The following is a 17,071-nucleotide window of genomic DNA, read 5'->3' on the forward strand; positions in this document are numbered from 1 at the left end:
TGTTGCTGTGCCTCAGACTCTGGCAAAGCTGGTCCTGGGGCTTCCCTTGAAGCAGGTTGTGGGGTATTGCTGCCATCAGTGAGGTTATACAGCAGGGCAGAAATGGTTTCTCATGGTCTTAAGGGATGATGTGGTAACTGTGTGGTCAGTTAACAATGTGTTTTACCATTTGGTGACTTTTGTCTTGCTTAACAGCCTTGCATGACACTTTTATTGAAAAATACACATCTTTTCCCTAAGAATCAGGCAAAGATACCAAGTAATGCCTTTTATATTTTGACTTGCTTTAAATTGCATTTGTTGTCAGATGAGTTCTTGTCTTACAAACTTGTCATATCTCTCCTTGAACATCACTTTTTAGTTAATTTCTTTGTGAAAATACAGAGAAAGGCTCCTGAAATCTTACAGTAATATTTTCAGATATTGCTCTAAAGGATGAACCATTTCCTCCAGCTTAAAATATTAAGCCAGCATTGCTTCAGCTTGCTTTGCCAGGCTTAACTATATCTGCAGTTATGTAAGTTTCAGTTGTGTGATATTTCACGGGCATCTGTTTAAACATACAACTGTTATTTTTAGTTGAAATATAGACTATATAAAGACTTAAAAGATGTGGGATCAAGGTGGACAACCTTGGCAGCAATGGCCTTTGAACCAACAGCAGTGGATGCAGTCATTTCAGCACCAGCAAGACCCAAGTAAGTATACAGAAAGCTTTGTGGATTAATATTTTGAAATCTCTTGTCCTTTCAATCTTTGTTGCAGAGCATGACTCATAGTTGCCTTTTTGTAGCTGCTTTCAAGATAATATATTTATGATGCTTTTCTGCACTGGAAAAAGTAGAAAACATATATTGATTCCCAAGGTTTTGACACCATTAATACTTAATATGCAAAATACAGGGAAGCATCCTGAGTTATCCTAGGCAAATTACCAGCATTTTGTACAGATCAACATTTAGAACTCATTTACTTTTACAAAATCTATATCCCTTTCAATTCTTTAGCCAGGCTGGATCATTATTTGAGAAAATCTGTGTTTTGATTCAGTCCCTGTGTGGCAGAAGTACTAATGTGATGTATACACAGAAAAACTCTCCTTGGAAGACTAATGTGATGTTTGGTTCAGGTTGCAGCAGTGATAATCATGATCTCTTGTTTGGATTTTTTCCCCCCACTAAAACCACCAAACATTTTAAACAGTAGAGCATAATATACCTGAACCTGAGAAGGAGGTGACAACAATTCAAAGTATCAAGAGAAATAGGTAAATGAATAGAGAGAGTTTAGGTGTGTATTTACTACTAGGGCAGAGTGATCAGGCACACTGGTTTTACTGGCACTTTAATGTCTTAAGTTCACTAGAGGGTTTTCCTGACTTGCTAACGAGCTGCAGAGTCATTAGTGGTCTCACCTGAGACTCCAGTCCATCGATTTACTGGTAGGAAAGGAAAAATGGTGGAGAAAACTGTAATGCAATATAACAGGGGTTATGCAAAGAGCTTACGTTGCCTAATGTGGTTTTCTAGCCATTTCTTACACTCAAATCGCATGAATTTAGGATTTGAGGCTGTATATATTTATTTCTGATGGTTGCTACCACCCTTGTGGGTGGTAAGGTGAACCTAAAAAGACTCTGCCTGATGGCATTTTGAACATATGCAGAGAAACTCTGCTTCAGCAAGTCTGAGCTAAGATTTGCTTTCAGTTTCCTTTACTGTACACTGTAGAAGTTCTAGTAGCGTTCACAGTACTTGAAGGCAAACGTTGCCCATTTCTGTAGTTCAGTAAGACGTGATTGAGAAACAGTTTTAAACTTCAGACTTGAGAATTCTAAGCTTTTTAATTTCCTCTGTTTATTTTAGGCCAGATTGACTGGGCTGCATTAGCTCAAGCATGGATTGCTCAGCGAGAAGCCTCAGGGCAACAGAATGTAGTGGAACAACAAGGAATGATGCCAAACGGACAGGATATTTCAGGAATAGAGTCTGGTCCAAACAACCATAATAATTTTCAAGGGGATCCCAACTTCAACAGAATGTGGCAGCCAGGTTTGTTTTCCTTCCTGTTCATTCCATTTTTCCTGTGTGATGACATTGTTTTTGTGTCAGACATTGGTGGGTGTGGAGGTGCCCTGTCCCTCGGGTTTCAAGATGCACAGTACCAGTCTGTGAATTAGCCCATGGCAGCTGCTGCTTTCCAGTCAGGTGTTTACAAAGTGGGTAACAGAACAGACAGAAAGATCTAGTAACACACATCAGTAATAGATTTGTTCTGTCCCTGAACGTTGTAGAAGGATAAAATGTGAATTTTTGTTATATATTTATTTCCCAGGATCTTATGTGTTGCTTATCCCTCTGTACTAGAAACAGCAGCACTGAAGGCAGCAGAATGCCTCAGAATTCAAGAGCTGCTGTTGTCCTCTCCTGTAGTGAATACCTGTTTCTGCTGGGATCTTGACATGTAGAATGAATTTGCAGTATAACTGGGAGATGCTGGATTTAGGTGTCTTAAAATCTTGAAAAAGGGGAACAGCAAAATTCCATCTGTAAAATGTATTTTAGGAGTGAGGGGAAAATGCAACACCTTTTGTTGCTGGGAAACAGTGTTCCAGTGCATTTTGTTACTAGTGTATCATTCAGGGTATGTTGTTTTCCCAGTGTTTTTGGACACTGATAAAGGACTGTGCTGATGCAGCTATGACCCAGCTTTCCTTACTTTAGGCAGTGTCATTCTTCATGTGCTAAGTACCCACAGCAGACAAGCTGGGTGGCTAGCCAAAGTTCTCTCCGTGTATTTACTCTGTTTCTACAAAGTTTCATCTTTCCTCCCTATACTTCTAAGTTTCTTTTTGAATCCAAAAGTCCTTTACACACTCCTAATAAAAAAGCAAAGTGGCAATCTGAAAACCTAACTAGCAGACAGTTCATTTCAAAGGGATTCATGTTCCACTAGTGCAAACAGCATGTCATGTGTGCTACTTGCAACAAGCTTTCAAGTCAGTTGACTTAAGTAAAGTGAGTGTTCAAATAGTGTCAAATGTTAATACATCTTTGAACAATAATTCTTCTAAACTGTACTTAAAGGATAAAGGATTCTGCCCCTTGGAATACTTCAGGTATATTGACTCTGGAAAAATATTTGGTTAATCAGCTAAACATGACCTACTGTAGATGGCAGTGAGAGTGAAAGGAGTGATAAAATCTTTGAACGTGCAAAAAAAGCACAACCAAGTAAAAAAGCTATGTTAGCACTTTTGAGTTGATACAGTAATGGATCCCATTAAGATGCAAATGGGAAGGACTGTAAAACCTGGAAAAATGGAAGGAATACTAAAGGGCTGGATGGAAGGTAGGGATTAACCTAGTGAAAGTTACAAGGTAGCTCTGTCATGGCCTGTAAATATCTGTACAGTTGACATATGTTTTGTATTCTTAGGAAATCAGTCAAAAATTAATGGCCACACGAGCTGTTAGTTCATTTCTCAGACCCTTTGCACTCTGTTAGCCAATTGCAATGTATGTTTGAGGTCTCGTGACTATAGCTTATGCTGGGAACTCTGCTAGGTACTGGCCAGTCCAAGGAATCATCCACTATTGAGACACAAAGACTTCAGAAAACAGGTTTCAGTGGTTGTGCTGCTCCCAAAATCATCTGCTTGCCACAATAGGTATTTTAAGTTTATTATGGAAGAGCATAGAATAGCTCATTGCTTTGAAAGATTAAGTAGAGCAGTGGGAGCAGTTCTTTAACAGTTTGAACAATTTGTAACTCCTGTGGTGAACTTCCTATCCCTATTTACACCGTGTCCCTGTCTGTCCAGTTCTGTCCTCCCACTGCATGTTTTAGTCCCGCAACAGCTGTTTGTATTTCCTTCATTTAGCTGAAGAAATTCTTGAGACAGTATAATACAGTCTGTAGATTGATGATTCTTCATAACTTTACCATCTGCATTGCTTTCAGGAGCCTTGTGATAAGTACAAGAACAGTGAGTGATCGGTGACTCATATAAATCGTACTAACTTGGTGTTGAATTGTATTCTAAATCCTAAACAGAATGGGGAATGCCTCACCAACCCCCTCACCCACCTCCAGATCAGCAGTGGATGACTCCAACCCCAGGTCAAATGGAAATTGTTCCTCCATCCGAAGACAGCAACAGTCAGGACAGTGGGGAATTTACTCCTGACAACAGGCATATATTTAACCAGAACAATCACAACTTTGGGGGACCTCCCGATAACTTTGCAATGGGGCCAGTGAACCAGTTTGACTATCAGGTGAAACATATTTGTTGGTTTAATATTGTAGACGCGCAGAGTCCCTTCATGGATGTGTTCCTCTAATATCATCTAGCGGCGACTTTCATTCTTCAGTTCTGCAAACATCTACAGAATCTGTTATCTGCTAAGATACATTTTTACCAAACACTTTACAGAAGAGACTTTAGAGTTCTCAGTTCTGTTCTGAGGCCAAAGGGGTTTATTTTTCTATAGTAGTAATGACAAGTGGCTGTTGTCTGCAATATTAAAATGAATCACTATGTTCCAGTATATAAACTTAACATTATGTAGCTTTGTGTTTTTTAAAAAGAACAAGAGGAGGAGGAGTTAAAAAAAAAGTTCAGAAAGATATACTTAAATACACTAGATAATGTACCTCAGGGAACAGTCCTGTATGTGCAGGAAGATAGGCTGGATGAGCCATTGATATTTCCCATATCTATCTACTGTGATTCTTTGAATAAACAATGGTATTTCTTAAAAACAAAATAAAAATCCACATCCACTTTTTTCTTCATTCTGGCATAGAAGTTGCATAGGGTAATAAACCTGCAGGTGTTTTTAGCACTGATAATAGTAGTGGGTACTGCACAAATTATAGAAATATCAGAGTCATCAGGGTTGGAGGAGACCTCTAAGATAGAGTCCAACCCTTTGCTTGCCACTCTGCTGCAACACAAAGTTTAAACACAAAGTTTTGGATCTTCCCTCTATTTTCAGTATTTTTCTTTCAAAGCTCTTGAAATAAATGACTAACTGTACCTGTTAAAAAAAAAACCAAACCGCTACCTCACATTCATAAACACAAGGGAAGATGAGCAGAAATGTTTTTCTGTTTTCTGGTCTTCTGATTAAATTATCTTGTTCAGTGTTGTTAGGCAGTGAACTGATCATTTCTAACACACTCGTTATCATTTACTCTTATGGGACAAACTCTTAAAACTAATACTACAGAAAACATGTTTTGCAGTGAATAAAAGAGAGATGCATGACCTGCAGTTGTAATAGGACTGTGTTTCAGCACTAGTGACTTAAATAGTAGAATATTTGATACTATAACATTCTTCTTAAACATTCTCTTCTTAACTAGTTTCATTAGACATTTCTGGGCAGCTAATGTTAGAACACAAGGCTCCTCATGTAGACTTGTGACCTTTGTATTGTGTACAGCTTGCCCAAACCCCAAGATCTGCCCTACACTTGCATATTAATGCACTTAATATTTTAATCAGCCATACTGAAGAGATCTGTGAATGATTACTACGAAGTCCCCAGTGCAAAATTCATTTGTAATAAAAGGTTGCACTTGGAATTTTTTTCCTCTTGTTGTAGTTACAAGGCAAGACTGCTAAGGCAGCTAGACTTTTAAACCTTAGTTTTGTATACTCTTCATTTAACTGCATGCTCTGATGCTAAGCTGGCAAGGAACTGATGGAGATAGGTGGTGATTACAGGGCTTAACCTTTAGCACAGCCTGAAAGGAGGTTGGCTGAAGCCCTTTCAGCTTTGTTAGTATCCCTGCCTAAATCTAAGTTTACTCCTTAAATATTTAAAGGAGACTTGTCTCGTGGGGAGCAAAGAGAAAGAGCTTGAGAGATCTCAGTAGCCTAGAAATCGTGGATTCCTACTTGCATGGATTTTTGTAGACCGACTTGCTCACATGCTGCATTTAGTGTTACCATGTGAAGAAAAATAAACTGCATTACTCTTTCAGCATGGGGCTGCTTTTGGTCCACCTCAAGGTGGATTTCATCCACCTTATTGGCAGCCAGGACCACCAGGGCCACCAGGTCCACCAGCACCTCCTGCACCTACTCAAAATCGAAGGGAAAGACCCTCATTCAGAGATCGCCAGCGTTCGCCTATCACCATGCCTGTGAAGCAGGAGCCTCCACAGATTGGTACATGTTAACCACTCCTTAATCAAAGAAAATGTAAAAGCTGTGTTTTATATAAAAGATTACCAAATTTGAAGACTTTTCTACGAAAAAGTAGAAAGCCAAAAATCAGGGAAAGAAAAAGCCATTGTAAATAGTTTTTCCCCCACAATCAGATGTGTGGCTTGTTTGGATTGGGGTGGAGGGTTTGCTGCTTTATTTTGGGTTGGGGTCTTTTGTTTGCTTTTTTTTTGGGTTTTTTTTGGTTTTTGTTTTTTTTTTTTTTTTTTTTTGGGTTTTTTTTTTTTTTTTTTTTTTTCCATTTGCAAAACTGTAAACCTTGCTTATGTAGATGCTGTGAAGCGTAGAACTCTGCCTGCCTGGATTCGGGAGGGCCTGGAAAAGATGGAAAGAGAAAAACAGAAAAAACTGGAAAAAGAGAGAATGGAGCAGCAACGTTCACAGATGTCTAAAAAAGAAAAGAAGGAAAGTGAGGAGGCTGAAGAAGGGGATGGCCCACGGTTACCTCAGAAAAGCAAATTTGTAAGTAGAAGGGTTTGGTTTTTGCTCAGGTTTGTATTTCCTGAAAGGGATCAACTTTTTGGTCTCTTGAAAAGAGAGACTCTACATTCCTGGTTACCTCTTTGGGTTTGTTGCTTAAAGTGAGATTAAAATGCTGCTTTGTGGATAATTGTTGTTTTGAAATTGTTCATGTCTGAGAGGTAATAGTATATGATGATTTGGTCGTAGTAGCCAAGAAACGATGAAATTGGCCTTTTTTCTTCCTTCTCATACAGAGTCTTTGAAAGTCTGAATTCTAAATTAGCAGCTGAAAGAATTCAGCTGTGTTTTCTAAACTGAGCCCATTTAGGAAACCTTGCACTGTCTTCACTTTAGCAATTATCTCATTTGTAGTTCTAAGTACTTGTCTGGCAATGAACTGACAACTGTATTTTCTTAGCTTGTGTGGGTAGAGGTACCTGCATGTTTATTGGGAAGGGAGAAAACAGTTTTATGATAACTGTAATACAGATTTTAGTACAAAGCAAATGAAGTTGACTTATCATAAACTGATGAGTTTGACATCTAAGTTTTTCTTGAAATGTATGATGCTGTTTTCATAGGACAGTGATGAGGAAGATGAAGATGCTGAGAACACAGAAGCTGTAAGTGTTGGGAAAATCAGCAGGAGTCCATCCCCAGCTCCTCAGGAGGAGCAAAGTGAACCAGAAATGACAGAAGAAGAAAAGGAGTATCAAATGGTATTAATAATGTAGTTCTCACTAAATATTTCTGTCTAATTGCTCATATTTTTGGGGCATATCAAAGTAAACCACTTGTTCTAGGCCTGATACTGTCAATAGAGGTGTAGTACACCGCACAGTAAAGCAGGGTTCTATTTGCATGTCTCTTCACCATCATAGATTCAGAGAAGCATCAAGGTTGGAGGAGACCCCTAAGATCATGGACTCCAACCTTTAACTGGTCACTCTGCTGTAAACCCTAAACTATATCCTCCAGCATCAGATCCAGACACCTCTTCAACACTCCTAGGGATGGTGACTCCACCACCTCCCTGGGCAATCTATTCCAGTGCCTGAACACCCTAACAGGGAAAACATTTCTCCTAACATCCAATCTGACTCTCCCCTGTCTCAGCTTATGGCCATTCCCTCTAGTCCTCTCCCTGCAGCCATGGCAGGAGAGACATCCCACACCTCTCTATAACCCCTGTCAGGGAGCTGTAGTGAGCCATGAGGTCACTCCTGAGCTGCCTCTTCTCAAGGGTATCCAACCCCCATTCCCTGAGTCCTTAATGATGCGATATGTTTTCCAGACCTTTTCTGCCCTTGTTACCCTTGGCTGGACTTGCTCCAGTGCCTCAATGTCCTTTCTAGAGTGAGGGACCCAAGCTTGAACACAGCACTGAGGTGTGACCTCCCCAGTGCCCAGTCCAGGGGGATCATCACTGCCCTAGTGCTGCTGACATCCTGAGGCCAAGATGCAATTGGCCTTCTTGGCCACCTGTGCACACTGTTGGCTCACACTGAGCTGCTGCCACCAGCACTCTCAAGTCCCTTTCTGATGGACAACTCTCTCCCCACTCCTCCCCCAGCCTGTAGCTCTGCATGGGTTTGTTGTGTCCCAAGGGCAGAACTAACTCTGAGCCTTATTGACCCTCATGCAGTTGTCCTCAGCCCATGGGTCAAGTCGGTCCAGGTCTCTGTAGAGCTTTCCTACCCTCAGGCCTTATATAATCCTATATAAGTAACCTCTGATGATCTTTGCAGGCAGCATACCAGTCAGAAATGTGCTGTATCTTTTTTGTAAGAATAGATGGGATCAGTCTAAGCACTTTGTGATTTACATATTCATTTGTTATATCATCTTTGATACTAGGATCAGTGCCCTGGATAGCTGTGTGCAATACATGTGGGTACAGTTCATAGTCAAATTCAAACTTGAAAGTTTTGAAATCAGGTCACATTTAAGCAGTTTCAGGCTTAGGTTTAGGTCATGTCTGTTGAAAGAAGTCATGAAATGTGAATGTGACTTTCATAGCCATCAAAGAAGTGAAAGTTGAATGCAGCATTTGTTCCACTTGTCTTGGCCTTTAATCTTATATACCATTTTCTTCAGATGATGCTGACAAAAATGCTGCTGACAGAGATTCTCTTAGATGTCACAAATGAAGAAATCTATTACGTGGCCAAAGATGTTCACCGCAAAGCAACTAAAGGTATGCCGGGTTTTGTTTTAGTTTTTTTTTTTTTCTTTTAGTTTCTTCTGTGAATATTCTATATTTGCATGTCTCTAGAACATTTAACCTCCATAGTTCTCCCTCAAGAACAATTCCAGTATAATGCATCCAACTTGGTAGAGTTCAAATCCAGTAATCATGTACTGTTGTCCTGTGCAGTGTATTGTGAGTTACTTGAGTTACTCCATTTTTTCCATACAATTCATTTCAGTTAAAATGGTACCTGTGTGTCAATGGCTCTTGAATTGTAGCTGTTTCTTAATACTATCACCTTTATCTCAAATTCTTAGCTGTTCAGAAGTGAAAAGAGATGAAGTCCTCAATTAGTAATTAATTTGCTTTCACTATTAACATGTATTGTACTTACGTAACAGATGTTTTTAACCTGAGTTAATCTAAACATGTAACTACTGAAAATGATGTGCAGATGCTGTAACTGGGAAAGTGATTTATGAGTATATATTTGGTTTGGTTTTTTTTTCTGTTCACTGTTAATTTGCAGTTAAATTCTAAATCTTCATGGTCAGAAAATCTAGAAGTGGTTTTAAATGGATGATGCGTTTTTAATGTTTCTTCTCTCCCTCCAAAGAACAGCCAATAGTAGTAGATTTAACAATACCATAGACTCATGACTATGAAATCGTGGCTATTTGTGTTAACATGTTGTTCCTGTTGTTGATGTGATACAAAGCTCCTGCAAAACAGCTGGCACAGTCCAGTGCACTGGCTTCCCTCACTGGACTCGGTAAGTGTGTTCCTTATTTTTGAGAGGGCTTAAAGGGGGAGTGTCACACTTGCCTTTCGTTTGTAGACATTGCGTTTTGAAACTGGATTTTGATTGCCCGGGAGCGTGGGTCACTTTCTGATAGCTTTATCATGCTCTGCACCTTTGTTTGTTCCACAGGTGATCCTACTGATAGATAAGTGGGATGGTTTTTGGAGTAAAGGACTAGGCAGTGTGAGTTAGTGTGTATGAGAGTCTTGCCCTAATTTTGAAAACACTTAAAAATTTGAGATAAATTTGCTTTTCAAGTATGATTGTTTCAGCAGCACACTGCAGATTTCAAAGAGAGGAGTACTGGTTTATATTTTCCTCCTGTTTTGATCCATCCAAACCAGAGGGGAAAGTTGATAGAAAAGTAATGTGAAAAATACTGTAATATTTGTAATTATTATTTTCTTGACAAGCTCTATGAGCGCGAAGGGTCCCATATCCTATCTTACCAGAAACAGCACAGGAAAGAGAGGTTGAAATTCCAGCTTGAGACAAAAGATCTTTCTCAACATGACTTTTGTCATCTGAAATGTACTACAGCAGTGTCAGTGATCAGTTACATGTTTGTTATGTGGAATTTTGCTGAAGTAGATTGAATGTTATCATCACAGGTATTTGTGTTTCGAAATTAACTCAGTAAAGATCCCAAGAACCTCAGATTGAAAGAAAGTAAAATACCTCCGTATCAGCTGTTTAAATTGATTTATCTTTCTTATCAATCAGTCCAGTAGTCATTAATATCTCGGGGGGAGAAGAAGTTGTGCTTCTGTTCCATCTCCATACCTGCCAAAGCGCAGTGTTTGCTAAATCAGTGTAGAGAAATTGCTATGGCATTCACAATTTCTGTAGCCTTGGACTGCAGAGGTAACTGAAGTCATTTCAGAGGTGTCTTCTGGGCAAGATCCCAGGCATTTTCTGTCTGGTTGTGGATACAGAGGCAGGCACTGAACTCCACAGGGAGCTTTTTTGCCCTGCCATACAATGGGAAAAAGTACCGTGATCGCAGTGGTTGGTTGCTGAAAATAGACAAACTGTTCCAGAAGGAGTAGAACCAGACAGTGAGCATCAATGCAGATATGGGGGCATGAACACACCAGTCAGACAACGCTGGCACTTACCAGAATAAAGTGGCTTCTTCAGAGAAGAGGAAGTGAAGGAAGGGCAATGTTACTCTCCTCTTTGCCTCACAGAAATGTTAAGAACAAAGCTTAATCTTTCCTCGTGATAGACTGGACTTTATGCACGCAGGTGGACTGGGTGGTTATGGATCAGGAGACAGTGAAGATGAGAGGAGTGACAGAGGCTCTGAATCATCTGATACTGATGATGAGGAATTACGACACAGAATCAGGCAAAAACAGGAAGCATTTTGGAGAAAAGAGAGAGAACAGCAACTACTGCTAGAAAAACAGCTAGAAGGTAAATCATGTAATGTTTTCTTAACTGTACTGCCGTGTATGGAGTTTCCTACTTAGTATATGTAAATTCATGGGAGAGAAATCTACCTGACAGGGTTGTAGAGTGGTGGGGAATGTCTCTCCTGCCATGCCTGCAGGGAAAGGACTAGAGGGAATGTCATGAGTTGAGACAGGGCAGAGTCAGACTGGATGTTGGGAGAAATGTTTCCCCTGTTAGGGTGTTCAGGCACTGGAATATTGCCCAGGGAGGTGGTGGAGTCACCATCCCTGGAAGTGTTGAAGAGGCATCTGGGTCTGATGCTGGAGGATCTGGTTTGGGGGTTCCAGCAGTGGCAGGTTAATGGTTGGACTGGATGATCTCAGAGGTCTCCTCCAACCTTGGTGATTCTTTGGTTCTAGATCAACAGATGTATGCAGTGTTAAGAAGTCATAGATTAACTCCATCGCAGCTGAAGCCAGCACACCAAATTCATAGCTCTTGATAAAAGGCTGAATTAGCTAAACTTTTGGTTTCCTTAATATTCCTGTCTCCCTTTGAGTGTTTTAAGCTGTATGCATGAAAAGGATTGCCATATGGAGAGTGACCGAGTGGTGACCTCTGTCTTCATAGTGCAGAAAGCCAGATAGTGAGGGTGGGAACATCTCAGTGGGGCAATCTACAGAAAGAGAAATCTAGAGTAAGGAAACTGATTCTAGACATCCAAAATACTGGAGAAGTCTAAATGCAGAGTCTTGTTTGTGTTTTGGAAAGGCAGAAGATTTCTAATATACAATACTGCATCTTCTGACATACTCTGTCTTCTGCCCGTATTGCCTAATAACTCAGGGACCAGATGGAATTGTTTTCTGGGTTAGCTTTGACCATCAGCTGCTATTTGGAGCACTCTGGATTTCTAGATGCAGTTTTATTGCCTAAATTAATTCAGGAACTGATGGCCCATATCAGAAGGCCATTTGTAGGCTAAAAATGGTGTATGCCAGTTGTTTTTTTTCTGGCTTCAATTTAAAATAGGAAATGGTGATAAACTTGGCTAGTGATGATCCTAGCTTGAATAGAAATAATTTTTTATTTATTTTGGAAACCTAATGCTCTGAGGGTTTGAAATCATGGCCTGATACTCATTATGTTACCTTCCAGAAATGTATTTTTAATTCTTCTGTTGTCATTTTACCACATTTATGGTATTTGCTGACTACCAAACTTAGATCTAATCAAATGATGTAAACCTTTTGTTTTGTAAGAGCTTCACCATCTATCCCTGGACTTCATTAGCTATAAAACCTGTTAAAAACAAGGGAAAACATCCATTGCTCATACTAGTTTGCATTTAGGACTTAGAATCTAAGTTATCCATGGAAAACACCATAAACTCTATATTTTATTTCTAAAACCAAACCTATGTCAGTACAGCAGAAGGTTTTCCTGAGGCTGGTGTGAGTACTGAGACCTACAAAGCATAATAGAGGTACAGCCAACATTGTTTGAAGGTTGAGAGGTCATCCATGCACTGTGTGGGGAATGCAACTCCTTCAGATGAGCCAGTGATTCCTCATCCCAGACAAACAGGGCTGGAATGAAGGTGGGAAGTGTAGGTACCCTTAGAGGAATGTTGTAGGAAGGAGAAGGGCAGAATCAGGTGTGCAAAAAGGTTGTAGAAGGAAAAAGTATGTGCGTGTAGACATATTTGGTGTTTGAGGATATTTGTTTGAGAACTTCATCTGAAACCACTGAAACATGAAATAACATCATGAACTTCTAAAAATGACTTTTCTAAATCAGGAGGACAACTTGGCTAGAGTTGTTAGAAAAGGAGTGGTTTGCTAAGTAGTTGGTATGATGGCAGACAGTGTTTTAATTCTAAGTATTATGAAATGTGCTTGGAAATTTGTGGGGTTTTTCCCCAAGCAAAAGCATGGAAATGATTGCCATTGTTCCAAATTAATTGCTTTTTTCTTCCTTATACTTTTGTTTTTCCCAGAAGAAAAGCTACAAAATGAAAAAGTTTCAAAAGAGATGAATGAATTTATCAGCAAAGAACAAAATAGTAATTCAGCATCACAGGAGGCAAAAGAAAACGAAGGAGATATGGTTCATGAAAAGAAAAGATCTCCAAATGCAGTTGCGCCTGACGTAGAACTCAAGAAAGAGGGTAAAGAGAGGACAGGAAGGAGTGGGTCAAGAAGCTCTAGCAGTGGCAGCACTAGCAGCAACAGCAGGAGCAGTAGCAGTAGCAGCACAGTATCTAGTTCATCCTATAGCACTAGCTCAGGTAGTAGTCGCAGCTCTTCACGTTCTTCCTCTCCCAAGAGGAAGAAGAGACACAGTCGCAGTAGGACACCATCACACAAGGCTCGGCGCAGCAGGAGCAGGAGTTACTCCCACAGAAACAGGAGGGAGAGGAGTAGGAGCAGGGAGAAAGTTAGGGAAAGGAGAAGATCTAGTCGAAATCAGAGCGCTGAAAGAGGGGAGAGGCGGAGAAATCGGAGTCCCTCGAGGGAGAGGAGCTGGGACAGACGTAGGAGCAGTAGCCGCTCGAGAGACAGGAGAGCCAACCGCGCCAGCCGCAGCAGGAGCAGGGACAGGCGTAAGGCCGAGGAGCAGCGTAGGAGCCCCACTGGAAATAGGCACAAGCACAAAAGCGAGGGCAAAGATCAAGAAAGGAAGAAGGAGCAGGGTGGAGGGGCGGATAAAGAGAGAAAAAAGAACAGAGAAAGGGAGAGAGATCAGGAGAAAAGAAAAGACAAGCCCAAAAAGGAGGAGAAAGAGAGCAAGGCTGGCAATCATGAGGACAGTAGGTTAAAGAGGAAAAGAGACAGCGAAAGAACTTTCTCTCGCAGCGATTCGATATGTGTGAAAATCATAAGGCAGGATTCCAGACAAGAAAGCAAAAAAATCACTACCAAAGATAGCAAAAAACGGTCAGGCTCTGAATCTAGTGGCAGGAGTAGTTCTGAATCACCAGGAAGCAGTAAAGAAAAGAAGGCTAAGAAATCGAAGCATATTCGGTCATGCTCCATGGAGAAATCTCAAAGGTCTGGTAAGAAGGCAAGCCGCAAACACAAGTCTAAGTCACGATCAAGGTAGTATACTTTTTAAGTATTTTGTCTGACTTTTTAAAAGTTCTTTTATATTGGTCTTCATGAGCTTTGTAAATGAAGTATGGTGTTTAGTAAACTTTTTGTCTTAGGCAAAAGTAACTTGGGAAAAAAAAAATCTGTTAAAACTATTAATTACTAAGCCTAAAGTGTGTGTGGGTTTGGGGGTCTTTTATTTTTTCCAATTAACTTCCCCCCCCTTTTCCTTTTATTTTTCAGGTCAACAACTCCTCTTCGTCGTAAACGCTGAGGAATTTATGGCACCAGTGCTATGACATTTAAAAATTCCATGAGTTATAAAAGGCTTGTCTCATTATAGAGGCACATTGTGGCTATGTAGGTGAAACCAGAATCCTTTTTTTTAATCTGTAAATAGGTGTATTTTTTTCCAAATGCTGCTCAGAATTAAATACCTAATAGGATTTCTTTGTATGACATTTTTTTCAAGAACGGTAGTGCTTACTAAGACTCTAAACCAGGCCATTCTCTCTTTCAGCTGTAATGTTCTTAAAATTACTATTGAATGTACTGTGATGTCAATAAAGCTCTTTAGTTCATTTTTTTTTGTTTAAAATTCTTGCACCTGAATTTTGTGTTAAATGGTAGAAAGGATTTAAAACAAAACAAACAAAAAAAAACAAACCAAGAAAAAAGGCAGCTTTTTTTGGTATCATGAATTTTTTCAAGCACTTGAAAAAGATTTGACGTAAAACAGTTGTCAGAATATGTAATCCATGGACATGAGGTGATTTACTTTATTGGGGGTGTGGAAGAACAGAGAGAAAAGACATCTTATTTTTCTTTAGATCTGTGTAATAGATTTTTAATAACCTTTTTATTTGGGCTAGCAAGTAATATATGCTGTGTGTGTAAACTATGGGTCACTGTACTACAAGCTATGCTTAAACAGACTGAACCCCAGTAGGAAAATGTGCAGCTAACTGATCTTGTGTGACAGTGTTAAAGCTCTGGAACTCTATTCCTCACCCAGATCTCAGAGAGAATTTTCTGGATGTTCAGGGGATATCACATGAACAAATCTCAGACTTTTAGATGTTTTTATGGAATCTGTTTATAAATGTCACTCAGTGCATATCAGAGAACTGACAATGGGTGCACTCGACATTTTGGCACATGCATTAAATGCGTAGTGAATATTGAAGCTGGTTATTTTTGTTAGTGTTTATGAGAATTGTGATTCCTGTAAAGCTTAATACATTGGTTAGACAGCAGTGTCTCTAAATTTTTGGTTTTAATATCACTATAAAGTGAAAGAGGTCACTGGTTCACTGATTCCTAGTGCAGGAAATTGACTGTTGCTGTGAGTAACAAGTGTGTGAAATAACATCAGCTGAAAAACAAGCCAACAATACACAACCTTAGGCCAGTGACTGTTAGAGAGGAACATGAATTCAGGAAGAGATCTGTGTGCCTAGAAGGTCTTGGTAGGACACCAGTTGTGAAAAAGCTAAAAGCTTAACATCAAAGTAATTTCTCTTTGATGGCTGTATCTTCTGAGACAAAAAAAAAAAATCTCCTAGTACAGGCAACTTGCAAGCATGTCTCCATGAACAGATTAATCCATTTAACCACAATTAGAATTCAGCTATGCAGCATTTTTCCAGTGTAATTTTTTTCATAAATTGGATGCAGAAATAAACTGCTTCAGTGCAAAGAATCACATTTTAACTCTGCGTTTATTAAGCAAGCTACTGGCTGGTGCATACATGCATGTTTAGCAAAACACTGTGACAGGTAAACAATTAGTTAATCAGTTATAAATTATAACACACCTCCCACCCCCAGTTATGTCCTTTTACATAGAGTAAGCAGTCATACCTATTAGCAAAATAAGAAATAATTTGCAACACACACCTTTAACCTCCATTGGTAGGGATTTAAATCACATTGTAGTGATCCAATCTCTGTACACTCTTGGCTCTGGGTAAGAGTGAGGATGTTTTGAAGAGTAGGTAGCATAGCAGTTGAGATGTCTGTGAAGGATGTCTTGTGAGAGAGAGAGAGGAGCTAGAAACAAGTTGAAGAAAAGCTGTTGAGGAATACAGTTTCCATGATGCATATGAATTTGATTTTCAGTTCAGATTTTATATTCTCTGTTTAATAATAAAAAACATTGTGTATGAAAAGCTTTATATACTCTGCCAACAACTGGAATTCTGTCACTTCCTGTAAATATGAGAATTATTTTTTTGACACAAATGCACTTCTATGGGTAGTGACTGTATGCCAATAAAAAGAGCATACGATCTCTGTACTTAACTGTTTCAGAAATCTTACTCCAACGGCCTCAGCAATTAAATGCTCATCGGTTCTCTGTCAGCATCACCTACATTAGACTTCTTTGGGCTTTAGCAGCTCCCTTAGGGATGTTTTTCAATGGTAAAGGCTGAAATAACAACCACCAGTCTTTTAATTCCATACACCCGAAGTGATCTTGAATGAAAACGTGCAAAGATACACACGAATGGGAATGTGTTGTTTTGGAAGAGTCTGAATTGGGTTGTTGCTCATTGTTTTACATTTTAACTGCAACACTGACAAAAGTACCTCAGTGCACTGCAGGGAAGCAAAACACAGAATCAGTTTGGTTGGATGGGACCACAGTGGGTCATCTGGTCCAACCTCCCTACTCCAGCAGGGCCATCCCAGAGCACATGGCTCAGGGTTGTGTTCAGACAGTTCTTAAATCCCTCCAGTGAGGGAGAATCCACAGCCTCTCTGGGCAATCTGTTCAGTGCTCAGTGACTGCACAGGAAAGAAGTTCTTTCTTGTATTCAGGTGGAACTTCCTGTGAACAGTTTTTGCTGTTACCTCTTGTTTCATTGGTTTCCACAAGCGAG

The 17,071-nt window shown here is 39.8% G+C and overlaps 1 protein-coding gene across 2 annotated transcripts; it reads left to right on the forward strand.

The window, feature by feature from the left end:
- Nucleotides 1–360: 360 nt before the first annotated feature.
- Nucleotides 361–14,819, forward strand: PNISR (PNN-interacting serine/arginine-rich protein). 2 transcript variants are annotated; one of them, XM_009078864.1, is made up of 11 exons: nucleotides 361–698; nucleotides 1,866–2,051; nucleotides 4,057–4,280; nucleotides 5,998–6,184; nucleotides 6,513–6,703; nucleotides 7,285–7,422; nucleotides 8,801–8,900; nucleotides 9,613–9,666; nucleotides 10,945–11,115; nucleotides 13,094–14,195; nucleotides 14,430–14,819. In XM_009078864.1, the coding sequence occupies exons 1-11, from the start codon at nucleotides 611–613 to the stop codon at nucleotides 14,458–14,460; spliced, it is 2,472 nt and encodes an 823-aa protein (XP_009077112.1). In that variant the 5' UTR covers nucleotides 361–610; the 3' UTR covers nucleotides 14,461–14,819. The 2 variants fall into 2 exon arrangements, with proteins under 2 accessions (XP_009077112.1, XP_009077119.1); XM_009078871.1 differs by having other exon boundaries at nucleotides 13,094–14,784.
- The last annotated feature ends 2,252 nt before the right edge of the window (nucleotides 14,820–17,071 follow it).

The sequence above is a fragment of the Acanthisitta chloris genome, unplaced genomic scaffold (assembly GCF_000695815.1).
Source record: "Acanthisitta chloris isolate BGI_N310 unplaced genomic scaffold, ASM69581v1 scaffold38980, whole genome shotgun sequence".
In the NCBI taxonomy this organism is placed as follows: Eukaryota; Metazoa; Chordata; class Aves; order Passeriformes; family Acanthisittidae; genus Acanthisitta; species Acanthisitta chloris.